At 40.0% G+C, this 13,283-nt stretch overlaps 1 protein-coding gene across 4 annotated transcripts in view; it reads left to right on the forward strand.

Moving 5' to 3' along the window:
* HECW2 (HECT, C2 and WW domain containing E3 ubiquitin protein ligase 2) overlaps positions 1-13,283 on the forward strand; it is a 357,715-nt gene that overhangs the window by 339,722 nt on the left and 4,710 nt on the right. For all 4 annotated transcript variants that reach the window (XM_072741976.1, XM_072741975.1, XM_072741977.1 and 1 more), the window contains 2 exons: positions 669-754; positions 1,740-1,852. In XM_072741976.1, the coding sequence (XP_072598077.1) occupies positions 669-754; positions 1,740-1,852 (199 nt within the window). The remainder of the gene's footprint in view (positions 1-668; positions 755-1,739; positions 1,853-13,283) is intronic.

Genomic DNA, 13,283 nt, shown 5'->3' on the forward strand with positions numbered 1-13,283 from the left:
ATACTTCTGACATTTTATTAAATCCTACTAAAGTATGGAATAGAAGTGACATTTAGGCTAATGATTATTTGGGATTTATTAGGTGAAGAAATTAAAGGAATAAGATTACTTTTTCCTTTGTATTAACAAAAAGTACTTTGATTTAAAAATATGAGCATCGTATGCAATTTTAAAATAGCTTGCATTTATGTATTTATTTGTATAATTACTTGATCAGTGGTCTCTCCTTTACCAGAAGCCCTGTAAGGGTCTGTTTTCTTTGCCTCTGTTACCTCCAAGCTTCCTACAGTGTTTGGCATAGTGCTACTTGAAAATTATTTCTTAAATGAATGATCAAAAGAATTGAGCATTTCCAGTAACAGCAGTTATCTTTTTCAGAAATGATAGTTAAAATAACAACTTTGTTGTTCTTTTCTCCCCTTATTTTATTTACTGACCACTAAATGGAAACAGAGACCTCCTAGTTTCAGTTAGTGTTTTTGTTTGAATTTTGACACTCATGTGACCATGTTTAAGGCCTTATTCCTTAGTCTTAAATTATAAACAACCTGTAAAGAATCCAAGATAATGATTTATGTCTGGAGGTCTTTTGTTGGCATGTCATGGTGTCATGTCATCCTAACATAGAAAAATTAAAGTAATATGGGCTTTCCTCATTGGTTTGATAGGATATCATGACAATCATATTGTAATTCGGTGGTTCTGGGCTGCAGTGGAAAGATTCAACAATGAACAACGACTAAGATTGTTACAGGTAAGATACCATTAGTTAATCTTTTTAATGCATTAATATCATTATTGTTGGAATTGCATGTTTTTAACATTGGCTGAGTCCTCGGTAAAAATACCCTATGCTTATCTGCAAATGCAGGATACATTATTTCAGGATACATTATTACTTCTGACTGTATGGTTCTGTGGCTCCCTCACTATGCAGAACATCCTCAACCAAGTCCAAGCATTTCTTTAGAATTTTGAGGAAGTACCAACTCCAGCCCAAGAATCCCAGGAAAAACCACCTGCCTTCAGGGCACTTTTGTCCCTTCAGTAAGAGGTCACAGGGCACTCTGCAGAGCAGCGTCTCTGGCAATTGAAAGATGGCTTTTAATCCCTTAGGAAGTGACCACGTCTTTGATAAAGAATCCTTTCTTTTCTTCCATCTAACTTTCCACGAACTTGGGATAACAATGAAGTTCAAGGACACTGGAAAAACTAGCTTGTTATTTTCTTGTAGTGTTTATAATTAGACAGTGATTGCTGGTTTATTGTAGCCAAAGAAATATCAAACACGAGTAGGCCTTCTGGATACTCGGGCCCAGGCTCATGAGTAGACCAAGCCTTAGGTCCTTTGGTTCAACGATTTGGTCCTCAAATATATTCACCTCAAATTGAGTGGGTACTGATGCTAAGTGGACTTTGGTTAATTGATACACCCACTTTATTAATTTCTAATGGGAAATATACCCAGTTTAGTCTCCTGAGCAGGATGCTTTATCTGCTACAAACCCTCTGCATCCACCCCCCTTTTTAATGCACTGCCCTCCCTTAGCGTTCTCCAGGTCTTTGAGAGAATCCTTGTGTTAGGGTATTCCACACCCATGGAGTTTCGCTTCTGGCTTTCCCACCAGCACGCAGCCTGCTGCTCTTCCCAAAGAGCCCTGCATGAGAGTGATGCCATGTGTTCCTTGGCAACTAGTCTCTTCGATTCACTTTGTTCTTCTGTTTTCTTGGGTTGGTAGTTTGTCACGGGCACATCCAGCATTCCCTATGAAGGATTTGCTTCTCTCCGAGGGAGTAATGGCCCAAGAAGATTCTGCGTGGAGAAATGGGGGAAAATCACTGCTCTTCCCAGGTAAAATAGAAAAACATTTCTTTACTGTCATTCCAATATTCTAGGGAGAACTTTAACTTGCGTATGTATTGGTTAATTACTGTTTCTATGTTAAAAGTTTGGGAGGGTGGAAAAAAAGTGTTGGAATGAACTTATCTTCGATCACCTTTCTAAATAGAGGAGCAAAGGATCTTCTTGATCATACTTAAAGTGCATATATGCGTTGTCTTTTTCTTTTTTTGTTAAAGTAAAATTGACACGTGATGTTATGTTAGTTTCACGTGTACAACCCAATGATTTGACAAGTCTGTTTGGTATGCTGTGCTCACAAGTGTCGCTAATATCTATCCGGACACATCGCAGTTACAGTATCATGGACTGTATTCCCAGTGCTGTGCCTTCTATTCCCATAACTGGTTCATTCCCTAACTGAAAGCCTGTATCTCCCACTCCCTTTCACCTATTTTGGTTGTCCTCCATTCCCCCTCCCTCTGGCAACCATAAATTTGTTCTTTGTAAGTCTCTTTCTGATTTTTGTTTGTTTATTCATTTGTTTTGGTTTTTAGATTCCACACATGTAAATGAAATCATAAGGTATCTGTCTTTCTCTGTCTGACTTCACTTAACAAATACACTCCAGGTTCATCCATGTTGTTGCGAATAGTAGGACTTCAGCCTTTTCATGGCTGTGTAATATTTGTGCATGTGTGCATGCACATGCGACACGAGTGCACACCATTTCTTCTTTATCCAGTTATCTATCAATATGGATTGCTTCCATATCTTGGCTATAGTAAATAATCTGCAGTAAACATCAAGATGCCTATATCCTTTTCAATTAATGTTTTCATTTTCTTTGGGTAAATACCCAGTAGTGGGATTACTGGATCACACAGTATTTCTATTTTTATTTTATTTTTATTTTTTAAAAAATTAATTAATTTATTTATGATAGTCACAGAGAGAGAGAGAGAGAGAGAGAGAGAGAGAGGCAGAGACACAGGCAGAGGGAGAAGCAGGCTCCATGCACCGGGAGCCCGATGTGAGATTCAATCCCGGGTCTCCAGGATCGCCCTGGGCCAAAGGCAGGTGCTAAACCGCTGCGCCACCCAGGGATCCCGTATTTCTATTTTTAATTCTTCGAGGAACCTTCATACTGTTTACCATAGTGACTGCACCAGTTTGAATCCCCACCAACAATACACAAGGGTTCTTTTTTCCCCTAATCCTTGCCAACACTTATTACTTCTTGTCTTTTTTATTTTAGCCATCCTGACAGGTGTAATGTGTATCACATTGTAGTTTTGATTTGCATATCCCTGATGGTCAGTGATGTTGAGCACCTTTTCATGTGTCTGTTGGTCATCTTCTTTGGAAAAATAACTATGCAGGTCTTCGGTTTATTTTTAATTGAGTTGTGTTTTGTGGTGTTGAGTTGTATAAGTTCTCTCTATACTCTGGCTATTAACCCTTTATCAGATACATCATTTGCAAATATCTTCTCTTGAAGTAAAAATATGCATCATAACCAAAGCATTTGTTAGCTTTAGTAAAACAATGTTGGTCATCATGCTGTGGTTTCTTGTGATTATGACTCGAAAATTTAGATGTTCCCAGAAGCTCTCATTTTGAGTTTATATTAATAACTACGTAGAATCCCTTCCCTAAAACCTGCCATTGTGGTTTCTAAATAATATTAAATCATGTTAATGCACTCTATGCCTCCTTAGCTTAGATTGTACATGCCTTAATTCCATGTGAATGCTCTCTGCATTGCATTCTCCTGATTCATAATAAGATGATGCATTTCCCTGGAGTAACAAAAAATTGCTTTGCTACTACTTGTAGATATGTAAGTGCCTATAAGGTAATAGTTGTGAATAAAAGTGTTTGAGGTTGAATGGCAATAACTAGAATTGAAACAAAAGAAAAGGATGGAACAAATAAAAAGAATGGAGAAGAGTTGGTTTTGAAACTTCTTTATCTAATCAGCAGTAATGTATTTTCTTTATCTTGTCTAAACTGTATTGTTTAGGTAAAAAGAAAACTTCAGATTGCCTCTCATTTTATTAATAATACAACTGCAATCTGAGGAGGTTAAATGATCTTCTCAAGTGGGATTAGGTACCCCAAGATGTCATCCTGAGGTTTTTTTTTTTTTTTAAGTGCAAGTGACTTTGAGAAACCTATTAACAAGTCTTACTTCTTAGTGATCGCAAGACGTTTCTTAAGAGTTATGTTCTAAGTCTTAACACATGAAAAGAGAAGTACTGAAAATACAGATACAGACGGTGATGAACACTGAAACTCAGGGCTGGCCTGAGCCACCCCAACCACCTCGGGTGTATCTCAATCTGGAAACAGAGGCACTACATCCAAACACCCAGATATTGCCTGGCATACCTGATGTTCCAGATTTGGGACTGTAATTTCATTATTTAAAGAAGTGTTTTACTTACACCTGAATCACCTCCCGCCCCCAACATTATATCTCAAAAGCAGATTCACACTCTCTGATAAAGGCTTTTTACCATTCTGAAAAACTCAAGGATCAGTGTCAAGGAGGCAGGAAAGGGAAGATTAATTGTGTCACATTTCTCTTGAAATCTGTTTCACTAAACATTTATTTTTGTAAAGTAGATGGAATAAACTGTCACAATAAGCAGATATATCAGTTGTTGACATTTGAACCCTGCAATTTTCACCAAACTTAATGAGCAGAGAAAAGTGATTTGATGTAGACACGAAGCCTAGCTTCGGAGACACTGGGCCATATCCCAGTTCTGTTGCTTACTCACAGTGGGCTCTTGGAGAAGTTGCTTCATCTTCCTGAACTTCTGTTTCCTTATTTACCTTGTAGGTTGCTAATTCTGAAGATTAAATGAAATCATTCATGTAAAGCATTCACTGCTGACCCTGGCTTTGAGTAAGCATCCAGTTAGGAGTGGCTGACAAATGTCAGGCAGTAGTGTATTGGTAAGAGCACAGAGTGGGGAGTTAGAAGACCTGGGTTCTAGTCCTGCCCTGCCACCAGCTAATTCTGGAACCCGGAAGATCATTTGATGTGCAAAAGGCCAGAGAGAAAAGGTAGTATATTAGGTTTGAGCAAGAAGTGACACCGACAGGTTGTTTAAAATCTTGAGGGTCGGGCTGGATTCATTTTTCTGCTTCCCCCTGAGGGCTCCAGGAAGTTCACGTGCTGACTCATTATAAATGATGATGTTCTTTAGTATCGTTGCATACACACAGTTGGGCAACAGGCATTGTTTCTTCCTTTCTTCATCATGACCTAAGGTTGGCTCTAGATTCCTAGTTTTACCCAGATTGTAAAAAAGCATAAATAGAGGTGATACAAAGCACACCAGACAAGCAGACTATTTTCTTATCTTGTCTATAACAAGCCCTAACTTTTTAGATCTGACAGAGAGAAACAGCTATTTGGCTAGTCTTCTTTACCATCAGCTTTTCTAGTGGAGAGGCATGGGTGCAGATCTAAGCTCTGTGATATGCTGGCTATCTGCTCCTAAGCAAGAGGCCAGATCCTTCTCTGAAGAAGAGGACTAATAGTGCCATGCTCAAAGAGTGTGTGACAAACGAGTGAGTAATGTGTATGGGAGTCCTTAGAGATAGTAGCTCCTCTATGTTCTTTCTAACCTTGGATCTTGAATCTTCTATAAGCCACCCGACTGCTATAACTATGAGAATGTGCTCCACAAAAGGCATACATTTGGAGGAAAAACATAAAAAGAAGAACTTCAATGCATGACCATATGGTTTTATCAGAAGTGATTTCTTTGCTGATAACATTGTCATCATCCTTTATGAAATGTGGGGTGTACTTCAGTGTAAAACAGATCTGCAAGATCAGCTCTAGTCTGAAGAGATTGTTTTATATGATTGAGGCCATTTCATCTACCATCAAGTCAGATACACCGAAGCCATTTTTCGTGCTGTGTTGCTGTGTCCTGATTGGTTTAAGTTGCAGACCTGAAGAGCTGGTCTATCTCATGCTGGCCATTCCCGATGTATTTCTTTTTCTTATTAATGAGACAGTGTTTCACATGTAAAATATGGCATTGAACAGACTGGTGCCAAAATGGATGGATGTCCTTCTTAACTTAATAAATGTATTCTCTGAGAAGTCTGGCATCACCTCCTGTCAGGCATGAGAGGCTGTACCCTGGAGAGTTGCAAGTGTCTGTACAAGATGAGGGTGGGCACTTCTGGCCAACAGAAGGGCATACTGTTCTCTCTGGTCATGGATGATTGAGGGCCTTTCAGCCTTTCAAGCAAGCGAATGTGGGTCTTATTTTCTCAGATTTCCTAGCCTCCCTTTGTGGTAGGACTACTCACATTGTGGGCCAAGAAGTGTATTAAAGTATATAGGGTTGTCTCTGAAGCCAGTACAAGTTGAATCCATGGCTCTTTTTTCTCTCTTGTGGTAGTGAAGTAACTGGAGACCCAGATGATAAATAATGATGGAGGCAGACGGGTGTCTCTGCCAAGGCTTATAGCCTGAACACATTACTGCGCTTCCTCTGCTTTGTGCTCGGTAGTTAGGTCTGTATTTTGAATTTCTGTAGATTTCCTATCCCCCAGTGCTCTGATGGACTAATGAGACAGTCCATTCACTTTTTGGCAATTGCTCTTAAACATTCCGGCAAACAGGATGCTAACATGCCAGCCTAGAAAATGCAGGGCAAGTGCTCTCTCCCAGCATGGTGTGGAGTTAATATGTTCATCTCTGAGGATTCTTGCCAAGTAGGATGACGGGCCTGAGGAGTTTAGACAGCTGCAGTAATGATGGGGGAATAGTGGCTTTGTCGAAGAGGAGAAACTTTCTGAAAATGACTGTGTCTGGAGATTATTATCAATGAAATGCTGACCCAAATTAAGAAATAAGTAAGAATTAACTCTGAAATGGCTGCTTCAGGGAGGTAGTTTTTCTAGTGGACTGGAACTTAAAAAAAAATAAAATTATTTTCACTTTTAAAACTCTGCTTTTTATTCTTATGAAAAGATTTTATTAAAAAATGCCAAGAAATTCTTGTTCTCCTCACAGACTCCCTCCATGTTACTTCTCCTTCTGCGTCTGTCACTCTGTTACACCTTATTTCCTTCCTAGACTTTCCCAGTTTAATCATTATGCTTAGTTATTGGTTTACTTATTGATTATCTCTCCCTCTAGGATATAAGCCTGTGAGAACAGGGGCTTTGTTGGAATTGAATGTGGCTTTGCCCTAGTGCTGAGTCCTGGCACGTAATTTGTACTCCATGAATATTGTTCTTAGTGAATTCTTAAACTTGGGGTATGCCTGTGGACCACTCCAGACAAGATATACCAAAATCACCTTTGTATCTCCGTACCCTCATCTAAGCAATTGAAATAAATACGAGTGATTACATTATGAAGTTGCCTTGAGAATGAACTGAGATAATACATGCCAGCTGCTTAAAATGAGACCTAACGCATCATTCAATAGATCCACCATCATTACTAGTGTTCTTAATATCTAGCTTTTGGAGCTAACATTTATGGCCACCAAATAGCATATGACAGATGAGTAGTAGGGTTAGTAAAGGCCAGAATTCCCTTCCCTTGATCCACATTTATTAAATACCCGGTGAGGATCAGGAATTATTCTTGTGCCACCATGAGTCACACAAATGTCTGTAAACTAGTCTTAGCAGGAGCTCCTGCTTTAAATCTCATGGTCTAAGAAGATACGAATGGTGATATTAGAGAAAATATGACTGTTTTAAAAAATCCTAATGGGGGGCACCTGGGTGGCTCAGTTGGTTAAGCATCCCACTCTTGGTTTACATCATGATCCCAGGGTCCTGGGATCGACCTGCACTGGCTCCCTGCTCAGTGGGGAATCTGCTTCTCCCTCTCCCTCTGCACACCCCCACCCCAGCTCTTGCTCTCTCTCAAATGGATAAATAAAATTAAAAAAAAAAAAAGTCCTAGTGGCAGTTTTACCTTTATTTGTATCTCTGAATCTATCTAGGCTAACAATAATCGCTGGATTACTTTAATTGAATTTTATCATTCTGTGTGATTGGTGACTTTGACTTTCTCATGCTGATTACAAGCTCTGAATTCATCATCTACCCTCTACCGGTTGCCTGGATTCCCTGCTTTGTTTAATGGTACCTCTGCCATCCGACTCCCCACGCCTAGTCACTGGCTACCTTTTTCATCTATGGAATAAATGGAAAAAGTCTTTGCATGAACACACCTCACTTCCTGATGTGGTCGTGCCTTCTCAACTGGCTTATGGTCCAGCCTCGGCTACTGTCACTCAAGCACTTTTACTTCTCAAGTTTCCTGATGATGCAATGTTTCCCCATACTTCCGGGCAGTCTGCTAGAAACATCCTTCTCCTGGTTGTTTATCCAGAAAACCCCTGCACACTTATAAATCCTTTGAGGCTTGACACAAATAGTGTCCACTTAAAGCCTTTCCTGCCTCTGCTGAGCAGACTTTTAACTCAGTGTATTAAAACTGTTTGTGTGCAGGGCCACTAATGGCTCATATGGATCTTTTGGATTCACTAGACAAAGCTTTCTTGCAGTCTTGTGGAGAAATGCAGCCCTGAGTTAGGGCTGGTGGTTTGGTGAGCAGAGCCAGAGGTAGGCTGGATTTCAGTGCCTACCCACCCCAGCCAGATACCCACCCCAGCAGACTGCGCTAGCTTTAGGGGGGCCCATTTGCTTGCATACTTTGCTGCCGGAGTGTAAACTTTCCTCGTGGGTTTTTCTCCCTCATCTACCAGGGGACAGCTCAGTGCCTGGCATGCAATAGCAGCTCAGTAAGTATTCACTCAGTGAAGGAAGGAATAAATGAAACGTTGTGCAAATTGAAAAATTGATTTTTTTTCATCAGGGCACTTTGTATGGGAAAGACAATTTTTCAAAATATGGCATCTTCAAAGGGAGAAATAGGAAAAGAGGGTCTACAAGGTGAACAGGCTTAGATGCTGCCTGAGGAGTCATTGGACTCTAAATTAGAGGCCCTGAGAGCCCAGAGGAAGCCCCCCTTTGCCTACTCCACAGGCCAGCTCCAAGCCAACTCTGGCCCTGCCCCCTTGCCCCCCTCCTGCCTCCAGCCCCAACAACTACAACTGCCGCCACACTGATTCCCTTAAGGAAGGGCCTGTGGACACTCTCACATAGGCAAAGTGTGGATTTGACAGGTAATTTAGGTTAGGACTACTCACTTTTCCCCAAAGAAATCTTGACATTCAAAAGAGATATGTTCTAAGATTCCTTAGGAATTTTACAGAATGCTTGTATTTGTTTTTTATTTATAAATTACTTGATGAAGAGGTGGGAATAGGAGTCAGAAAACTGAAACCTAAAGGATTAGTCATCACTGCCAACTGAAGAAAGAGAGTATTAATAAAGTGCTTTCTAAATCATAGTGCAAATAAAAAGCATTTATTAGATTCAAATACATTTTATTTCTAGGACTACATCTACTGGATAAAATGAGGTCCATGGTTTTCTCCTCACTCTCCCTCTCTTGCTGTCCCTTGTTTTCTCTCTTATTTTAAAACTCTAATTATAATTTCTTATTTGTCTCATATTTTGAGTCCTTATAAGTTACCAAAATCAGTTCTGGGAAAATAGGGAATAAATGAATAAGTAAGTACACACAGAGAGAAATTCCCTAATCAATTAACTGATTGTGAAAATTTAGATGTAATTGTGATATTTCTGGCTCACTGGATTTGGCTAATTGACTTGACTATGCATAGGAAAGAAAAGAGGGTAAGCATGCGACTTCCTGGTTAACATTTGAAGAATACAAAAAGCACCAAGAGATTAAGTCAGACCAGATGTCTGGAGGGCTTTAAATTTTCTTTTTATTGGTGCCAGCATGCTTTCCCAAAGATGGGTTCAGACCTGCCCTCCTTGAGTGGTTCTGGCTGCAAGATTAAAATGAGGTAAAGTCATTATAGCCTTAGTGTAGTTGGCTTTGAAAGATTTGAAAAATGTCCTTTTATTGAGACTGAATAACTGGATGTGCTTTTGCTGCCAATATCAACATAGTCCAAGGGCCCTCCTGTTATTTTCTGCTAGAGTTTTCTTAGGACATGGAATGGGGTGGGAGAGGGGGTGTGAAAAGCCTCAGAGGATTGTGTTTTGTTTTGCTTTTTTTCCCCCCCTGTTCTTGGCTCATACTACAGGTTGATGGTAAATATTGGGCAACTTATTTAACCACACTATTCCTCAATTTCCTTACTAGCAATGCTGTCTTGTTTATAAGGAGTTTTGAAATTTTTGCAAGCCTAAAAATGCTGTAGATAGCCAATGTAGATATCTTATTTCTGAGCCGCTTGATGTCTCGAATAGTGGAGACCACCTGCATCGGACTCAACTTAGAGTGGTTGTTAAAATACAGATCCCGAGGCCCACCCTCAAATTTCTGAATTAGAATCTCAGGGGGTACAGTCAAAAATCTCCATTGTAAACAAGCTTCAAGGATGATTCTGATGCATCCAGTGTGTCCCTCAGAGTTTCTCTGATAAAACTGAATGGTTTGAGCTAAGCCTAAAAATCCCCCGGTATCTCCCAGGGTTTTCTGGACTGACCTAATCCGGACTGTTTTCCCCAGAGCCTACTGCATGTTGTGATTGAGTCATTCATTTAAAAAAATATTTGAAGCTTTATTTTGCTAATCCTTGTCCTCAAAATATATGTAATCTAGTAGGATTTTAGGGCTAGCAGTTCAGTTAGCGGTAGGATGAAACTAACACTCAGACTTCCAAAAAGAACTGAAAGAACAGAGCTAATGAGCATTAGTCTTCCTACTTTCGGTTTAATGTTGGACTTCCCCTAGGCTGGGGTCCTATTTTTGATTTGGCCACTGACTCAACTTTGACCTTGGGAAAACCGCTTAATCTTTCTGCAGTTTCCCTCTCCACAATATATTCTTTCCCATCCTCATGAAACATTTTCTAGAGAGGCTCTTCAGTTTATTCAGAGGAAGAGGTCGATTACAGTAACTATAGGTTTTACAACTAGATATAACTTAGGAAGCAGTGATCATCTTAGATTATGGATCAGTAATGGTGATTGTGTCTTATGACTGAAGAGGATCAAAAACGGTAGTCCAGTCCTTCCCTGGGTGTTGAGATCTGAGTCTTTAGAGAAAAGAGTACTCAGGCATATGGATTTACTGGGTAAGATACTATAGTTTCTCCAAAGGTACAACACAAACTGCGGAGAGACATGCAGAGCTCCTGTTTCTCTGCTCAGAAGCCTGGGAGAATGACAGGACAGCTGTTTGCTCCCAGCTGTGTCCACTACCTGTCCTTGCCTGGGTGGTTCTATTCTATTACATTCATCACACGTACCTCCTTTTCTTGGACTGTTCTACTACCTTGAGACCTCCAGTGATCTTCTGTTGTTGCAAAAAAAATTACCACCAACTTAGTAGCTTAAAACAACACACAGTTACATCGCTGTTTCTGTGGCTCAGGAGTCCACGCATGGCTTAGCTGGGTCTTTTGCTTAGCATCTCACAAGGCTGAAATCAGGATATCAGCTGGACTGATTCTCATCTGGAGAAGGTATTCTCATCTGGAGGCTCAACTGGTGAAGGACCTCCTTCCAAGTTCTTTCAGGATGTTGGCAGAGTTGTAGCTATAGAATCCATGGAAGGTTAAATTCAGCGACAGAGTGAGTCTCTGACCTCCCCGATGCTTTTACAAAGGTCTCACCTAATTAAGTCAGGCCAATTCAAGATACTCACCCTTTTAATTTAACTTAAAATCCACAGATAAGCTTTAATTACTTCTGAAATATACGTTCACCTTTGCCATACTCCATGGGTTATAAGGCAGTCACAGGTCCCCCTCACACTCAAGAGATGGGGGGTTATACAAGACATGGGTCATCTTAGATAGTGGGTCATCATAGAATTTTGCCTACCACAAAACCACCATGAATTAAAATTATGCAACTAAGTACGTACAAGGACTTGATTGAGGGCTTGAAACATTGAATGACTTCTCCTTCCCATGTATGTGACCATCTTGTTCATTCTGAATTAGTTAAAACCAGCCTTCAGTTAAGGGAAAGTATTTGGTTGTCAAGAGGGAAGGAACAGGCTTAATGAGGGTGTGATTGGTAAATTGCACCTACAGTCCTGTCCTAAGCAACTAAAACATTAATTAGAGATCATTGCTTATCTAGAGAATGGGTCATCCTGAATTATCTTTATTTCCCAGTTCACCCAATATGGCTCAATTCATGAAAATGAGCTCACTCGTATCTATTCAAAATTACGCCGAGTTACTCTTTTAAGAATTGTCCCCAAAATTGACCTACAACACTACCACGAAAAGCATAGACAAGAAAACCTCTTACTAGCTGTAAGCAATAGCAATCACCTTTTCTTTTCTTTCTTTTTTTTTTTTTTTTAAGATCTTATTTATTCATGAGAGACATAGAAAGAGACACAGGCAGAGGGAGAGGCAGGTTCCTCGAGGGCAGCCCAATGCAGGAGTCTATCCTGGGACTCCAGGATCATGACCTGAGCCAAAGACAGATGCTAAACCACTGAGCCACCCAGGCATCCCAGCAGTCACCTTTTCAACACATTTCTTGTCAACACACTGAAGACAGAATGACAATGTATCAGATTAATATTGCTCTATAAACAAAATGCATAACTAAATAAAAAAGTGAAGAGGCTGAAATCAGCAGGAGATAATGCAAGAGTTGATCTCTATGTATACAAATCAATAAGAAATCTTGAAGCTCGAAATGACAAATGGACTTCACACTCCTAGGACGGCAATAATAATAATACTAAAGTATCGATGAGGATGTAGACAAATTGGAATCCTTATGCACTGCTGATAGGAATGTAGAATGTCATGGCTACTATGGAAAACAGTATGGCAGTTTCTTAAAAGGTTTACATTAGAATTGCTATATTATCCAGCATTTCCACCTCTGGGAGTATACACAAAGGAACCGAAAGCAGGGATTTAAGCGGCTATTTGTGCACCAATGTACAGAAGAGATTTTTCATAGTAGCCAAAAGATGGACGCAACCCAGGTTCATCGATGGATGAATGGGTTAACAAGATGTGGTGTATACCTACAGAGGAATATTATTCAACCTTAAAAAGAAAGAAAGTTCTGCCCCATGTTATAACACGGACCTGGCAAACATTATGCTAGGTAAAATAAGCTAGTCACAAAGGACTAATATTGTATGATTCCACATACATAAGGTACCTACTGTAGTCAAATTCATAGAAAATAGAATTGTGGCTTCAGGGATGGGAGAGGATGGGAGTTAGTGTTCAATGGGTACAGAGTTTCAGTTTGGAAAGATTTAAATGTTTCAGAGATGGCTGGTAGTGATGGCTGCAAAACGCTGTCAATGTACATACTGCTACAGAACTGTGTGCTTAAAAATGGCTAATAT

The sequence above is a fragment of the Vulpes vulpes genome, chromosome 16, assembly GCF_048418805.1.
Source record: "Vulpes vulpes isolate BD-2025 chromosome 16, VulVul3, whole genome shotgun sequence".
Taxonomy (NCBI): Eukaryota; Metazoa; Chordata; class Mammalia; order Carnivora; family Canidae; genus Vulpes; species Vulpes vulpes.